This window comes from Lissotriton helveticus, chromosome 2_1 (assembly GCF_964261635.1).
Source record: "Lissotriton helveticus chromosome 2_1, aLisHel1.1, whole genome shotgun sequence".
In the NCBI taxonomy this organism is placed as follows: Eukaryota; Metazoa; Chordata; class Amphibia; order Caudata; family Salamandridae; genus Lissotriton; species Lissotriton helveticus.
The window spans coordinates 41,381,755-41,400,331 of record NC_136059.1 but is presented as its reverse complement, the minus strand read 5'-3'; the positions used below and the strand labels follow the sequence as shown (position 1 = coordinate 41,400,331).

Genomic DNA, 18,577 nt, shown 5'->3' with positions numbered 1-18,577 from the left:
TAGTTCATCAGCAGATAACGCCCTTCTAGCAGGACATAACTACTCACATGGGATATGTGCGAGGAGATCCTCTTGGCTGCGTTTAACTGGACTCAAACCAGATGCCCAGCAGCGCATCCTCAATCTACCTTTTTCCGGATCTTCACTCTTCGGGGAGCATGCCGATCAGGAAATGGCCCGTATGAAGACTGAGTTAGACACAGTAAAAGCAGTGGGTCTGGAAAAACAGAAAGCGCCGTTCAAACGACGCTTCAAGTCCAACAAGAACCGGGGAGGCCAACAGAGGGTTCAAACCCCTCAATGGTCTCAAAACAAGCCACAAGGAAAGCCGCAATACAGAGGAGGAAGGTCGAGCAGAGGCAGAGGCGGACATAATCAGTCCTCTACCACGCCTAGAGGAGGCAAGGCCTGAGCAGTGGCTTCCTCTGTCGCCGTTACCCACTCCAGTGGGAGGAAGTGCTGCACAACACCTGGCAGAGTGGGTCAGCATCACAAAAGATCGGTGGGTGCTGAATATACTGCGCAATGGATATGCGCTACGTTTCCGGAAGAAACCACAACCGATTCCTCCAAAAAAGTCTCGCTCGTACCAACTAGAGCTCCTCAAAAGGGAAGTGAGCGTCCTCTTAAAGAAAAACGCTATCGAAGAGGTACCCCTTTCCCAAAGGGGTAAAGGAGTGTACTCAAGATATTAACAATTATCAAAATTCCCCCGTGGTCAGAACATAGTTTCTTTTCAGGCTTCGCTCTCAAAATTTGTCAATCAATATTCACATTTAGTGCAGGAATAACAGTCTCATATTTTTCATTTGAATCTTTTTTATTTCTTTTTAGATTTTATCAAAATTATTTAAAACATTTATTTTATTTATCATTTTTTGAGTCTTTTTTTTATGTGTAATTTATCAAATCATTAACATTTTTTACCATCCAAATAAATTAGACAATACAAATATCATCATTTATACAAAGTATATTGTTTGTTCTAAATAATGCATGAAGACGACAAAACCAATTGTAACCCTAAAGCACACAGAAACTACCTCACATACATCACATTCATACCGTTTCGCACTCTTACAAGTTCTAAAACAATCTCTAAGTTTGGAATAACAGAGATCTTAAAAGTTTCCTAACGCCAGGTCTACGCGTTTCGGTGGAATGGGACCACCTTCCTCAGGACCAGCTTAGAAATAGTTTTATCCTCTCATTCTTCTTTGTGTGCAGGGTATCTTCCAATCAAATCCTTTCCCGAACACGTTCATTCGTGGTCAGTATGAGCAGTCCATATGTACCACCACTAATATTGCTGCAAATGTCCTGTATACGACTCTTCCTTCTGGCTTCGTTAAAATTGTAGTGTATTCTTTTGGACACTCTCAAGGTATCTTGTCCTTTACGTCAATAGGGGCCTATTCTTTTCCTTTTTCCTTCAGATTTTTCGACCAAGGGGCGCAGGTTTAGAATATTTTTAAGTTTTGATTTCTATCCGATTTTAGTGTCTAATAATCCGGGGCTAACTTCCGAATCTTCTTATGTCTTGCCTTTCATGGGCGCTACTTGACTTCTCTGCGCGTCACTTTCTGGGTTGTCGCAAATTCTCATTTGTGGTGCGACCTTCCCTGAGTGGGTTCTTCCTGCCTGGTCTCCCCTTCTGCGGCCTGCAGGGGAGACCAGGCAGGAAGAACCCACTCAGGGAAGGTCGCACCACAAATGAGAATTTGCGACAACCCAGAAAGTGACGCGCAGAGAAGTCAAGTAGCGCCCATGAAAGGCAAGACATAAGAAGATTCGGAAGTTAGCCCCGGATTATTAGACACTAAAATCGGATAGAAATCAAAACTTAAAAATATTCTAAACCTGCGCCCCTTGGTCGAAAAATCTGAAGGAAAAAGGAAAAGAATAGGCCCCTATTGACGTAAAGGACAAGATACCTTGAGAGTGTCCAAAAGAATACACTACAATTTTAACGAAGCCAGAAGGAAGAGTCGTATACAGGACATTTGCAGCAATATTAGTGGTGGTACATATGGACTGCTCATACTGACCACGAATGAACGTGTTCGGGAAAGGATTTGATTGGAAGATACCCTGCACACAAAGAAGAATGAGAGGATAAAACTATTTCTAAGCTGGTCCTGAGGAAGGTGGTCCCATTCCACCGAAACGCGTAGACCTGGCGTTAGGAAACTTTTAAGATCTCTGTTATTCCAAACTTAGAGATTGTTTTAGAACTTGTAAGAGTGCGAAACGGTATGAATGTGATGTATGTGAGGTAGTTTCTGTGTGCTTTAGGGTTACAATTGGTTTTGTCGTCTTCATGCATTATTTAGAACAAACAATATACTTTGTATAAATGATGATATTTGTATTGTCTAATTTATTTGGATGGTAAAAAATGTTAATGATTTGATAAATTACACATAAAAAAAAAGACTCAAAAAATGATAAATAAAATAAATGTTTTAAATAATTTTGATAAAATCTAAAAAGAAATAAAAAAGATTCAAATGAAAAATATGAGACTGTTATTCCTGCACTAAATGTGAATATTGATTGACAAATTTTGAGAGCGAAGCCTGAAAAGAAACTATGTTCTGACCACGGGGGAATTTTGATAATTGTTGATATATAGTGTTTTCCTCTCTCTTCCCCGGTCACCAAAATACAGATAGAGGGGGTCCCGTAATTTACATATTGGTGTACTCAAGATATTTCCTTGTCCCCAAAAGAGATCAAGAAGGCAAATTCAGACCGATTTTGGATCTTCGACTCCTCAACAAAGGGGTGGTCAAAGAGAAGTTTCGCATGTTGGCACTCCACCAAATATGTCCTCATCTACAAATCGGAGATTGGATGTGTTCGGTGGATTTACAAGACGCGTACTTCCACATTCCTATTACACCAGGTCATCGAAAGTACTTGAGGTTCCTGGTAGGGACCAAGCATTACCAGTTCAAAGTGCTTCCTTTCGGGCTCAAATCCGCACCAAGGGTCTTCACCAAGTGCATGGCAGTGGTAGCGGCGTGTCTACACAAAAAAGGTCTCTTTGTGTACCCATATCTAGACGACTGGCTCCTGAAGAGTCCGTCCCCTCGTCAAGCCACCAAAGACTGTCACCTGTGTCTCCAACAACTACACAGGCTCGGCCTCCACGTGAACACAGAAAAATCAGTCCTGCAGCCCACGCAAACTATCCACTATCTGGGTGCAGTTCTAGACACAAAGTTAGGAAGAGCGTTTCCTTCGCAGGAGAGACTGTCTTCCATGGGGCAAAAATGCAAAAAGTTACTTCAGTCTCCTCGTCCAAAGGTGCGAGAAGTAGCGTCTCTTTTGGGCTCCATGGCGTCCTGCATCTTCCTAATACCGAACGCCAGGTTGAGGATGCGGCCTCTACAAGAGTCTGTGGAGGATCAGTGGGACCAAGCGACTGGAGATTGGGAGGACCGAATCATCCTGTCTCAATCAGCACTGACCTCAATAAAGTGGTGGACTCGCCCTCAGAATGTCCTGCAGGGAGTCCCTTTTCAGCAACCTCTTCCTTCGCTGTCTGTGGTAACGGACGCATCTCTAGAAGGCTGGGGTGCTCACATGGGTCATCTTCAGATTCAGGGTCGCTGGTCGACCAACCTTCAGACATACCACATCAACATGCTGGAGCTTCGAGCAGTTCATCTGGCGCTCAAAGCGTTCTTTCCAGCAATATCAACGGACAAAATCCTGGTTCAGACGGACAACACTACAACTATGTTCTATCTGAACAAGCAGGGAGGAACTCGATCTCGCCCTCTGTCTCTGGAGGCCCAGACAATCTGGCAATGGCTTCTGGCTCGGGGACTGTCGGTGGTGGCAGTGCACCTTCCAGGCGAGCTAAACACAAAAGCGGACGCACTCAGCAGGCACTTCGAAGATCAGCCAGACTGGGTGCTACACGACGAAGTAGTCGAAGAACTTTTCCGTTGCTGGGGTCGTCCAGACGTGTACTTATTGGCGGACGATGAAAACGCCAAATGCCACGCCTTCGCGTCCAGGTTCCACCGGCCAGGGACGCAAGGGAACGCTCTCCTGCTGGAGTGGACAGGAATGTTCGCTTATGCTTTTCCCCCTCTGGCACTGATTCCGAAGGTGGTGGCCAAGCTCATCAGATCGAGCATGGACATGATCCTAATTGCTCCAGATTGGCCGCGACAATGGTGGTATCCAGACCTGTTACATCTGTCGCTGTGTCCACACAGACGTCTTCCGTGCAGGCCAGACCTGCTGAGCAAGATGAACGGGAGGATCCTGCATCCCAACCTCCCGTCGCTGAACCTGACTGCATGGCTCCTGAGGTCTTGCAATATGGACACTTAAATCTGCCTCCGGAATGTATGAATATTTTAAGAGAGGCAAAGAGACCTTCCACAAGGGCGTCTTATGCGTTCAAGTGGAAACGATTTTTCATTTGGTGTAAGGACCATGGCTTTGATCCTACCAAAGGACAAGAAGAGGTAGTTCTTCCATACCTCCTATACTTAGCGACATCAGGGTTGAAATACGCTTCTATTAGGGTTCATCTATCCGCCATAGTAGCGTACAGAAAATCACCTGCACAAACATCGTTTTTTCAAGTCCCAGTGGTGAAAGATTTCCTTCAGGGATTAAAGAAGGTCTATCCCCCTGTGAGAAATCCTTCTCCTCCCTGGGAGTTGAACCTGGTTCTCTCCAGGCTGATGTCTACACCGTTTGAGCCTATACACAAGGCCTCCTTGCAGCATCTCACTTGGAAGGCGGCCTTCTTGGTGGCAATAACCTCTGCGCGCAGGGTTAGCGAGATACAAGCACTCTGCACCAAGGAACCTTACACTGTGTTTCACCACAACAGAGTGGTAATGAGGGCTCACCCATCTTTTCTTCCAAAGGTGGTATCGGATTTTCATATAAATCAAACGATTACCCTTCCTTCGTTCTTTCCTAACCCATCGACCCCAGCTGAGAGGTCGTTGCACTCGTTAGATCTTAAACGGGTGCTAAAGTTTTACCTAGAAAAAACGAAGGACACCAAAAAGACAGACCAACTCATTGTCAATTATGGTGCTATGAGGACCGGGTTTGCAGCAGCCAAAAGATCCATCTCCAGATGGATTGTCTCTTGTATCAAACTAGCATACCAGCTGGCGGGCAAACCTTTGTTGCAATCACCCAAAGCTCATTCCACTAGAGGGAAAGCAGCCACAATAGCTTTTTTGCATGACATTCCTATGTCAGAAATATGCAAGGCTGCGACATGGAAATCAGTCCATACCTTTACAAGGCATTATTGCCTAGAGTCTGATTCCAGAGCGGATTCTCAAGTAGGGCAAGCCTCCTTGAGAAACCTATTTGGGTAGAATAAGGCCTATTTTTGGGCCTACGGATATGAATGTTATCTGTTGATTCCTTTGCCCGCAGGGATGAGGTGAGGCTCGCTACTCTATTCTAATGCTTATGACTATTGATGAGGATCCCCTGGAAGAGAAGGATTAGTTACTTACCTGTAATCCTAGTTCTCTTCCAGGGGTATCCTCATCAAAGTCATAAGCAACCCTCCCGCCTCCCCGGGCAAAGGACTTTGTTTATTACATAGGAGATGGTTTTTAACCTGTTATTACCATGGTTTGGTTTTCAGTCTCCGAAAAGAACAACTGACCTAACTGTAACCCCTGAGGCATGATGGGAAGCTAGGGCTGAGGTGCCTTAAAGGCACAGCGTCAGTTTTAGTACATTCAGCTACAGGTTAGCTTTTCAGTCTTTTTAGACTGGGATTTTGCAATGCAGCCTGGGAGCTGTATATGCTTACAGTGTGTTATGAGAATTTCTACTGTTTTCTAAGCATTAAAACAGTTTCTAAACAAGCATTGGTGTTGTTTCTCTTGTTTCTAATGCAAAATACACTGTATTGTGGAAATTCTTCACGGCATATTCCAGCTCTATTGTTTTATTTGGCTGCAATTGCTTATTTTTATATATATATATATTTATATATATATGTCTATATATATGTGGGGCACATATAATATATTGTTTCCGGTGTCCCGCGCATGGGCGGGAATATTCTAATGCTTATGACTTTGATGAGGATACCCCTGGAAGAGAACTAGGATTACAGGTAAGTAACTAATCCTTCCGGACCTCTGTTGGTCTTGCTCTGCCCCCAACGCCACGCTTTTTCATATGCTTTTTCTATGTCCTCTCACGCACGCATTTTGGACCAAGGTATGGGACCAAATCAATTCTATTTTCCAGACTTCTATCCCCTTTTCTATCACTGACCTCTTCCTTGGTTCCCTTTCTTCTTCCTGGACCGAAGTTGAAGCAAATGTTCATATCATTGACTTGTTATTAGCTGTTGCGTTTCAACAGATTACTGTTAATTGGAAAAACTCAAAGGGTATTACTTTCAAAGCTTGGTGGTTTAACGTATGTTATAATCATAGATTGGATACTGCATTTGTTTATCCCCTCACCCTGGCCCCGAAAAGACATGCGTTATGGCTTCCTATCACCCTTTACCTGGATGTTTGCGCCAAACGTTCCTCTCACTTACCCCCATTTCAGCAAGAGGTTTCGAAACCTCCCTGAGTTACCTTTGGTTCCTTCTCTTTCTCTAATTTTTTTAAATTTCTGCTTTTATTCGCATTGTTTCCCATGTTACCAAGCCTCTTATAGTGTATATTTTATGCTTCCAGCCTCATTTACTTTCTATTTTTCTTTTTTTTTCTTTTCCCCCCCTGCATTTTTTATCTTATGATATTTATTGTGATACCCTAGTTTATTATCCTTTTTGATGATGATGTATTTCGTTTCACTCTTTGTAATAGCAATTTTGTTTATCTTAATAAAATTCTACTTGAACTTAAAAAAAGAATGAGCTGTTACAGTTAAATTTATGAAATATATCCAGTGAGTTGTCGATTTATAGTTAGAAAAAATAGGAAGGTGGCAATGGAATATAAATGTAGAGCATGTAGTTCTGGCTTACCTGCCTGATCATATGTGAAGTTATGCAAATTCTCGTTGTACTACAATAGAATTAGATTAACATGCTGCTTGACAAGAACCACAATGTTTCTAAATCAGATCCCAGCTTTGGTATTTGGTATTTTGGTATGAACTGGATAAATGCAACACAATAGATTTGCGAGCACATTAAAAACCAAGGAAAGGCTGTTTACTTCACTTTGCATTTTGAAACACTTGAATGTAATTTTAGTTATCTTACATTTGTAAGTGCAAGGTTACAACTACTAAAACTCAAATCAAGGCAAGGCCTACTCACTGACATGGGACAAGCTGATATCTCTAAATGTAGGCTGTGATCTGTGTTTGCCAGAATCTGGAATTGTGAATTTAGAGAATGGATAATGGGAAATGTATTTTTACAAATTAACTTTCACTGACATGAAGAAAGTTTTAAGACAGTAAAATCTAGACTATCATCATTTTTTGCCAAGCAAAACCACGGGTCTCCAATTAATGTTGACATGTTGCCTGTACATCTTGATATTTACCACGTCCACAACAGTCCTTTGCAATTTCGCTATACTGATTGATCACATCATATTAGTAACATGTATAAATTCCTTTGAGGTGGCCCTGGAGATAATATCCATACATTTAATAATTACTCTTTGATGTCATTGACAGCTGTACCTGTTTTCTAACATAATTCCAGAATTAATCAGTTTGTGAGAAAAATGCTAAGACTGAAATTGGAAGGGAGCCTAGTTTTTGAAAGTCTGACTACTTCAGTGTGTAAAATGTTAGCTGTTGTGATAAAAGTCAGTGTAAGGCAATAACTGTGTAGGATGCCGCTTGCAATCACTCAACTCTACGTTTCATACGTCTGAGATCTGAGTGGAGAGCCAGACTGCCTCTTGGACTTATTAGAGTCCCATAAGGGCATAGGAAGTAAAGCAGGTGACTCAGTAATAAAACATCAACCAGCAGGTTTAAGAATATTTCTGAGGCCCACAGCTGGAAGTGATATTTTAGAACCACTGCAGTCTAGGAGAGTATTTCAGGACTTTGAACTTGCTTTTGAAAGTTGTTGGCTATTTTTGAGAGTAAGACGATCCAAAGGAGGCAAAACACAATCATGTGTATTTTAAAAATTACAGGTCTCTTGAATTTAGTAGCCATCTTGCAGCCCAGTCACATTCTTTAAGAAAGTACACCTCCCTTGTCTTTCTAGTAATGTGAGTTATGAAAAAACAGGACATACATCTAAAGGTAGTTTGTGCAACACAGGTTCCATGTGAACATTAAATTATGAGTGTTTTGTATTAAAAAAATGCTTCCTTTCATTTATGAAGAAAAACCAAAGGTGGTGATGGACGGAGCGTTGACAATACAAACACTCACCCCCAGTCAACTGATCTGGGTTTAATCCATCACCGTTTTTTAGCTCACTCCCCCACCCCAGTTCAGACATGGCCATATGCAAATCAGTCTGACCCTGTGCCTCATGGGAACAGTCTAGCCCGAACTGCCAAGCCATGTCTTCCCTGGACTGGAATCAAGCTTCCCAGGACCGGTTTCTGGCATTACAGCCGTCTTGAGCCGGGCTTGCTTGACTCCAGTGGCAAAGTGAGCAAGGGACTCACGTCTGAGCATACCCTGCCAACTTTGCGTCAAGTTTGCCTCTTGAGTATTGAACGACCACTGATCTCTCACTGGCTGAAAGGACTTGAGTGACAAGCATCAGTTCCCAAAGTGGATGTGGTTTTTAATGGGATGGATGGATGTACGCTTTTAATGGGATATGCTAAAGTATTAACAAAGTATTCCTAAGTGCCCCCGGCTCCTGGTTGTGCAAGCACACCCGCACACAGCAACCTCGAAATGGAAATAAAAACAAAAAAAAACTCAGAGATAGTGCAGGAGGCACTGAAAGGTTTGAAAAAAATGGAAGAGGAGTGTTGGGAAAAGGTTAGAAGGCATGGGAAGGTGTGCCAGGCAACAAATGGCTAGGGGCTAATGGGGAAAGGGTGAAATATTGTATAATAAGTTGAGCGGGATGGGGACGAGCGGAGGAAGCTATGGACGAGTAGAGGGAAGCAACAATGAAAGTGACGAGGTGGGGGAAACTAAAGGGGAAGCAGCACACAGAGGAGAGAGCAAGAGAACACACACATTCCTGAGCGAGAGACGGCAGCAAGAAAATCTCTCAAAAGCCAGTGCTTCTCTCAGACCCAGAGCATTTCTGCTGCAGATACATGGCGGTGAATGCATTAAAACCACATAATCTTAGGGTCTCCCCCAGATTTGTGCACTGGTTCTTCTGGAGAGCCGTCCAACTGTGTAGCTCTGTAGCCAGCCCTTCTAGTTCTTCTACCCTCTCTAGGAGGGAGAGCAGCCTACTGCTGGGTTGCTATTACATGTATATCTGATATTTTATTAATTTTACAGGTTTCTTTATCACGCTGTAAATTTTGCTCTGTCATTTCGCTTTTTTGCCCATGTATGTTTCCTATTCCTCCCCTGTTTTTTGTTATTTGACTAGTTCATTCATCCTCTTTTGTATGGATTAAGGGAGGGGTAGTTCCACTTGTTTTGTTCTGCTTTAGAATATGCTGTAGAACCGTGCATGGTCATTCTGTGGTTATACTGAATACGCAGCTACCTATGTTATGCCATCTATTAATGTAATAACTGCACTTTCACAATTGCTTTATTAACCTTCCTGCTTTCTCAAATTTGCTTGAAAATGCACGATTTTTCTTCTTTTTTTTCAAAATTTTCATGGGGGGGTATTCCCCCAGACACCCCTTTTGCGGTTCGGGCTCGCTCGCTGTGCTCGCTCACTACGGTGCTCTATGCTAATCACTTTGCGCCTCACCACTTTGAAATGTCACCCACCGCCCCTGCTCAGAAGTCGTCTTTTTTACATGATTTTTCTCCAAAAGCAAGTCCTTTACTCTCCTTTTCCACAGAGTGAGGAGATTTTAAAGAACTGCGCCCAGAAGACCCATGAGTGGTCTTTGAGGGCCTTCTCAGGATGTTCCCCTGAGGAATGAGTCTGAGGAGATTCTCTTCTCTTTTGAGGTCTCCTAGACGTTGAGGATAACGCCTCATCACGGTGACTGGAGAAAATAAAAAACCTCCTTTCTGGTCTTAGTGTTTGACACCATATTAAAAATCGCCCTTCACGACCTCTCAAAAACTTACTTGAGAAAGTGCGACATACCTTGCAGTCTTTAGCCTGCGGTATAGAAAGTAAATGCGGTCCGTGTGAGGATCAGAGCAGAGCAACCTCTAGAAACAAGTTGCACAGGCTCTTAAAAAATCTTTTCTTCTCCTTACCAGACCTTCTTTAAAGAATGTATTTGAAGGTAATCCATAGTAGAAAAGAATCCTTGACAACAAAGTCATTTAATGAAGTGAAAAATAACAGAATCTGAGCAGAGCTCAGAGGAGACTCCCTTAGCACAACGTGCGGTAGAAAATCTGAGGGACTGAGGCTCCTGCCAGGAAGGTTCTAGAGGGAGATGATAGCTGATTGGCTCTTCTCTAGAGTTTGGTCCTTTTTACAAAAGGACATGGATATGTTACTAAGGTGAGGCGTTTAGGCCTACTATTCTCTATGTATGTCTATAAGACATTACTTTTCTATGTACCGGAGACTCCCGTCTCGACGACGGGAATGATTCAGGCATGTGAATCTATGAAAGACACCCATAATACTGGATAATTATAAGGACCGTTCTTTTTTTTATCAAGGTCTTAGGGAGGACCAGGTTCTGCAAGTCCTCTATCCAGCTGCAGAAGTCATTGTTAGCTGTGACTGGACTGGGATCTGGCTTTGGTCTGGTCTTTCCCAGCTCTTGGGCCCACTTGTCCAGGGGGAGTTTGGACAGGGGCCAGTTCAGGGTCAGTGAAGGTTGGGTGTGGGGAGTGGAGACCCGAGGGCACCATTAAAGGGGGATAAGAAAGTGGTTGGACCAAGGAATGGGGATAGGGTCATTTCCTGTTAGGTTCTCCAAGTTGGAAAATACGGAATCGAGGCAGTGTACTTGGACATGGGTGGCTTGCGAGACTTTTTGTGCCAGCTGAAGAGTCGTGAGGTCTCTCGCTAATTTTTGTGCTGAGGATGCTCCCAAATCGTCGAAGTGCAAGACTGAAATTTGCTGCCGTGCTGGCTAGGTTAATGGCTGCCTCTAGCAAATCTTTGTAGAAGGTGCCTGCCGCTCCTGGGGGCGGTAGATCAGGATGCCTCTGAGAGAGACGAGTGGGGTGAATTCTATCGAGAAATGCACATTCTCCCAGTCTAGGAGTGGATTCCCAACTAGGCGACTGGTAAGGTGGTCTTCATAGAGGATCACGATCCCCCCACCCTTGCCTATTGTTCTGTCCACCCTCTGTATCAGATACCCCTGCAGGGGTGTTTGCACAATCTCAGGCTCTGAGCTTGAGTTGAGCCAGGTTTCTGTTAAAAATAAAACCTCTGGGGCATGATCTTGTAGCAGCATCGAGATTTCTGTAGTATGTTTGTGCCGGGATCTGCAGTTCAGAAGAAAGATTTTAAAGAAGCCCTTGGATAGGTAGGGGGTGAAGGTTCAGGGGGAGAATGTGAACGGGCAGTGTGGGCACTTTATTGTTGTTTCACACAAAATATGGTGATAACAGTTAGCTCTTAGTGCGTTATTTAACTGATGGAGTTGCGCAATCGAGTAGCAGTAGTGACCTGGTGGGAAAGATGCAGGGGTCCTGGCTCCTGGGCCCATTGGGGCGCTGACAGGCGCAGACGGGCTTGCCTTTGGTGCGTCATCAGGAGTTTTTTGCAGCTTTCTCCGATGCTGGTTAAAGCAACTAGACCGCTGCCCTGTGGGTCGAAAGTGCCGGAAGTGGAAGTGGTGCGGGGACCCCTCCTACCCCCAGACCATTAAACACAGCTCTTACTGGGTATAGAAGCACCGTATGAAATACAGGTAAACAAACTGTGACAGTTTAAAAACGATATTGATGGTATGTGCAAATAGCAGCAGTAAAACTATTTTTTAAAAACCAAGGAGCAACCTCGAGCCACTCTGCCTCTCACAAGTGTTCTGATTTACTAGAATAACATGTATGCAAGTTCACAACTTTTAACAATGAGTGATTATATGTAATGCATGCAAATTGCTCCTCAATGACATGCAAAAAATGCAAAGGAATAGATGTAAGATTCTGGATGGTTTAAAAAATAAAAAGTAACTATGTTTTTTTTACAAATTGTTTCAAATTGAAAAAGTTTAAAAGTTTTTCTACCGAATTTAAATGAAAAAACATATATTTTAAAGCCAACTTTAAATGCCTTTTAGCTAAGGCATTATTCAATGAAACATCTGATAGATGCCAGAATTAAAAAAAGAAATATTCAAGAAGGTTTTCAACGGTGGAGAAGTGTGGCTCACCGGTTAGAAGCGGCAGACCCTGAGGCTGAGGTCTGGCCCGGGACCAGGGTTCAATTCCCAACGCGGCAGGGTCTTGGGTCAATGTCCACGGACTCGATAATTCTCGCTTAGGTGCCTACGCTAACCATGGGTCCCACTCTGCAACTCTGGGCAATAGCTTGCTTAATCTCCACACCGGCCCCAGCAACGCCGGGGATGCCTGGCTTCACCTTGGGGTGCCCTCTCACAGGGAAAGCCAGGACGGGTTCCCCAGCGGTATACAGCGCCAGGACACCACGTAAGGAGGTAACAGTGCGCTTTACAAGTATACATACATTACATACATTACATTACATTACATTACATTAGAGAAGAACTGGTGAATGTTGTTAACCCCTACCGCGCTACCGCGTTTTCCCGCTGTGCGCTGAAAAAAAATGGCTTGTTTGTGACAAAGCCAGCTCGTCATCCGCGCAGCGCAGGTAACGCTGATGATGAGCTGGCTTTGTCATCAGCGCCGAAGGGGTTAAAATGTATTATGTGAGTCTGTACAAATTCACAGGGCAATCCAACCATGGAATTACCTCATCCCATCTGTTTTAAGCTTGTGAGTAGATTTGTGCTGACAATCTTCATGCATGAAATCCTTTTTTCAGAGTAAATCCACTGTTTGCACATGTAAGTCAAGCTAACATATGCATAAACACCTTTTTCATTTTGGGACCTTCTGGATCTTGCAGAGTTCATCTAACATGAAAACATTTATTGATGTAGCACTTGTTATACGCTTACACTGATGGCAAATAAAAGAGCTGGGTCAGTGATGAGAAGCGATTTGCCAAAGTTGTACTCTAGTCTAAGTGATCAAGTTCCTACTGAAAAGCATGGACAGTGTTGATCAATTAAAATGTGTTTTAACTGAAAACCAGAAACCCTTTATCTACAATTCCACAGCCCTGTTCATTCAAAGCACGCTGCCATGAATGAGCATGCATCTTGAGATAATCTTTGAATGGGTTTGCAAAAACAGAAATAAAGCCAGACCCATTCACAGGTGCACAAGTATGAGGACGGCCAATTTCAATTTGGGGAAAACATTTTATGACACCAGATGACATGGCAGATGCTCCAAACTTTAAAAGGAATAAAAGTGGAAGGTGTCCGATTTGGGGAGGGCGGAGGCACAATGGTTGACTCAGGGCAATGGGGTCATTACATGCATTTAAGAAAAAAACGCTGGTAGCAGTGGGGGATTGAGATGTAGTGTGGAGAGTAGGATTACCACTTGTACTGCCATTCCTAACTCACAGCCGCAGTTACGGAAACATATCGGGATCCTGCACCCCACGCACCTGCAGGACCCTGGAGTAGAGGCTTTGCTTCCTCACCCTGTTGAGGCGGAAGGAAAGGATTCAGGCAGAATTGACTCACCTTCAAGAAGCTCTTGGCTGCAGCTCGACACTGCTGGTGATACTCCAGGTGTGTGATGGTTTCCCAAACTCCATCTTTCTTCTGGGCCAAGGCTGGCCGACCACCAAAGCGCTCAATGGTTCTCTGGAACATCTGGTGCACCGTGATGGGTGGATCCGCCGCAGGCCCCGTGGCGTCCATGCGCAGCCTGACCGCCCCATCCCTGTCAGTCGTCCAGAAGCTGCTGGCGGGTTCAAGCCTGGGTTGCAAGAGGCCTCCTTGATCCAAAGTGATGCTGGTCAATTCATCTGAAAAAAGCAAAGGGCATGTTAGGGAAGCGTGTGCTACTGAGCCCTGCGGGCTCTCTTCAGTTCTACGCTTAGCCGATCTAGAGCACAGTTATGGGATGAACTCTTAGCACAGACTATAAGATGCACTTTATTCCACCACTAGCCCACTCAGTAAAGCTCTGGCACAACATACGCTGTTGACATTGTGCATACTAGGGCGGCATGACCATGTGATACAGAGCTGGCTTTATACAACACAAGCACAAAAGATGTCATGACCACGGAAGAGCTATCGAGATGGGCACGGTCCACTCTGGCGGTCCAAGGAGACTAGATGAAAACTGCGATGGATGGGGAGAGGGCTATCAACGACTCCTGCACCACAGCTGCTTGAGCACAGGAAAGGACACTCGCCTGATGTGCAGATCTGAACCAACAAAGACCCATCAAAAGGTTTGGGAACCTACAGATCTAAATAGCAAAGACAACATGTGAGTCACACTGGGTTTGATGGTAGCTAAAAGAAACACTGCTAAAATGTGGGGTGCAAGTACGTCTCCTACAGTGGAGGCGTGGAAGGCAGACATGGACTGGTGCATGATAAGGGAGAAAACTGTATATGTTGCAAGAGGCGGCCCCAAAAAATGGTTACAAATATGGAGCAAATGGAATGAATATAGCGATATCTGTACACCACCAAATGTTCCCTCTTTCTGTTCCAAACACACTGTAAATAATGTGACACAAGATTACTAAGTATCGCACTGTAGAACCGAGCAATGTATATATGTTTACGCGAAACCAGAATTTATCCCATATGATTGCATACATGACTGTCGCTTCACTGTTATTATTAAAAAGACTAAAAACAAAAAAAAAACAATGACCTATCAAGAGTCTTTTGTCTGGAATACATTTGAACCTTTCCAGAGGAGAAGAGGTGCTTGTGAATATTCTTCCAATCCTGGAACCAATGCATCCCCTCGTCTTCCAGGCACTATATCTAGATTTACAGAAAGATGGCAACATCATAGCCTTATTTGCATTGAAGCACTGATAAAAGCAGAGAAGCTATGAGAGCTCCGATATGAGAGTGCTGCCATAACTTCAGACCCCACTGCATTGCACAAAAAAGGACAATTTTATTTTTTGATTCTTACAGGACAAATACATTTTTCAAGCAGCTTCTCCTTTGGATCAGAAAGTATTTTCATAAAATTCCTAACTCTTGCCCATGAAACAAACAGGAGGGACAGAGGGGCAAGTTTAATGAGGTCCAGCATACATGCCCCACAGAGACAGTGTGCAAAGAGGGTATGAAGTTCCTCGAGGTCTGAGTAAATCACGTGAAGATGTAGGTGGGGAAATGCCACAAGGTGGTCGTCCCACCTAGATGGTAAAAGGGAGGGGGAAACTCTCTTGTCGGAACCAGGGCTCTCGCACACCTAGAAAGCTAGGTGTCATGCTTCATCATATGAGCCTGCCCCTCGTCAGGTCGGCACTGCAATACCTGACGGGCACCCAGTATGGGGTTCTTTGGCAGGGATCTTTTGTTCCTGCCGATGGGTGCAGTGGGGGGTGAGGGGCCACAACATGATAAGTGAAGATCCTACATACCATGTAATCAGGTTGGTACCCTAAATGTAGGAACAGAAAAAATACATTATAATTATTAACTCAGCATTGCATACAATTTACTCAGAAAAGGGTGTTCTGGTGTAATAATGATTTTACACCCATGCTCCGCACCGTGCTCGTGGTGTAATAAAATTTCAAGACTCATGCATCAGTCATGTAGTGGAAATCCAGATATACATGGCAGGCATATCAGAGTAAAACATACGACTACAGGACACTCATTGTAAACACATATTTTAAACAAATATTACACAGCGCAGACAAAACTGGAACAAGGCTCACCAAAGTTGCTGCCTATGGGAGCTCGCAACGGAGTTCAGCAGTCAATGTAGACACCAGTGTGTGTGTTAGGGAGTAAGGTTGGGAGATAGGAGTCCGGATGTAATTAGAAGATATGTCACCTCTGTCAATGTGAGGTACAAGGCCAGGAGCGCCTAGCGTTGATGACTCTAGTAATCCCCCGCCCTTCTTTGGGACAGCCTAGAAGGGCTTCCCACCCCTGAGTGGCAGTATCCTTGAGGGAGAGTCACCATGGTGGTCGTTTCCTGCCACAGGACCTGTGAGTGTCCTTTTCCCCGGGCTGTCCACCACCAGGGTCCCCTGGTCCTCATGGGTGCAACCTCAGGATGTGGGGAATCGGGAGCACACCATTGGTGCTACCCCAGTTTGCTGCCCTTGGTTTTTTCTGTGGCCAGAGCCGCCTTGTACCTCACATTGACAGAGATGACATATTTTCTAATTACATCCAGACTCCTATCTCCCAACCTTACTCCCTAGGACACAGACTGGTGTCCATAATGACCTCCGGACTCTGTTGCGAGCCCCCATAGGCAGCAACTTTGGTGAGCCTTGTTCCATTTTTGTCTGGGCTGTGTAATATTTGTTTACAATACAAGTGTCCGGTAGTCGTATGTTTTACTCTGATTTGCCTGCCATGTATATCTGGATTTCCACTACATGACTGATGCATGAGTCTTGAAATGTTATTACACCGCAAGTACGGTGTAGAGAATGGGTGTACGATCATTATTACACCAGCACACCCTTTTCTGAGTAAATTGTATGCAACGCTGAGTTTATAATTATAATGTATTTCTTCTGTTCCCACATTTAGGGTACCAACATGATTACATGGTAAGTAGGATCTTCACTTATCATGTTGTATAGATACTTATTTATGGTCCTGATAAAGTGCTTTGATCTTCCTAATGCTTGGGGCACGAAACATGTTGACCTCTAGAGAGTAGAGCATACACAGCTAGAAACCTTAGATCTTGTTCACTGCCACTCTTTCTGTTTTTAATCAGGCAGTTTACCTTCCAGAATAAATTATCACTAGGACTAACTGACCTGTTTTAAATCACCCACTCACATCTACACACACTAGGCCCCTCACCCTCACTTCACCCATCGGCAGGAACAAAAGATTCCCGCCAAAGAGCCCCATACTGGGTGCCCATCAGGTATTGCAACCCCGACCTGACGAGGGGCAGGCTCATATGATGAAGCATGACACCTAGCTTGCTAGGTGTGTGAGAGCCCTGGTTCCGACAAGGGAAATTCCCCCTCCCTTTTTCCATCTAGGTGGGACGACCACCTTGGGGCGTTTTCCCCACCTACACCTTCATGTGATTTACTCAGACCTCAAGGAACTTCATATCCTCTTTGCACACTAACCCTTGCCCATGACAGACTTGTAATGTCATGTGCGGGATGGATCTTGAGTGTTCCAGAAACTTTAGCAAAACTGTACAATTGTATCACAGCAACATCTGTGGCAAAACCTTTCATTGGCGTTCACGAGGTGAGACAGATGGAGGTGCAACCAAGGTGGAAACAAGTGCCTACCACAGTCCTTGAGATTGAGACTAAGCGGGAACAAAGCCCTTATAGTTTATCCGTGTTCTATACTTATATGGAATGTTTAATTTGGTATTTGTAAGCTGCAGGTATGACTTGCAGCAGCTGATTGAGATGAAATAACAAATCATCTTGGTGGTCCTCCAGATGGCATCTTTTCTCAAGGCCAATGTTAAGAGACTCCCATAGTATAGAAAGCCATCCAATACATGTCTCATTGAGTATCTGGATCATTTCTTCAGTACTGTTAGTGGCATTTCAGTCGCTAAAGCTTTGTTTTATCCACAATTCATGCACCACTATCCATGGGATTTCAAGACCAGGAGAAGGCACAGACACGTTCTAGAACTTATTCAATTGTTTTAGCATCAACAGAAACATCGGGCGGGCGGGCGGGCGCAGCGGGCGCGCCGATGGCGCGCCGAAGCGCGCCTAAGGCAAGCCCGTCTGCACCCGTCCGCGCCGGGCCCGCGCCCAGCACCAGGACCCCTGCATCTTGCACCCCAACCATCTCCTGGACTCCTGATCAACGTTTAGACATACGCCAAGGCTTGTGCTACCCCGCAACTTGTTGCAATCCACATAGCCTGGAAACTACTGCTTTTTCCTGCTCACATTGTAACTTTACTATCCCTGCTGTTACTAAACTGTCTCATCTGCCCTTGAGTGCCCACCGCCAGCCCCCGGTCACTCTAAAAGCAGCCTTAGTTAACTGCAGATCTCTCCCTGCTCATGCCTCTGATATATGGCTAACGCTCGACACTCATAAATGGGACATATTATTTCTTACAGAAACGTGGATCAAAGATTCGTCCAAACCGGACATCAACTTGGCCATTCCCCCTGGATACAGTCTTTTAGGCATTAATCGAGAAAACTCCAAACCTGGGGGGGGACTCGCGGTTATTACGAAATCCCACCTTACACTGAACATCACAAAAATTCCCAATCTGGGCCTTATTGAAGCTATGCACTTTACGATCATGG

General features: G+C 44.4%; 1 protein-coding gene across 1 annotated transcript in view; it reads right to left on the bottom strand.

Moving 5' to 3' along the window:
* The window catches only part of LOC144820053 (long-chain-fatty-acid--CoA ligase ACSBG2-like), an 860,084-nt gene that overhangs the window by 805,837 nt on the left and 35,670 nt on the right, over positions 1 to 18,577 (bottom strand). Inside the window, exon 2 of the mRNA XM_078677707.1 lies at positions 13,824 to 14,110. Coding sequence (XP_078533833.1) covers positions 13,824 to 14,110 — 287 coding nt within the window. The remainder of the gene's footprint in view (positions 1 to 13,823; positions 14,111 to 18,577) is intronic.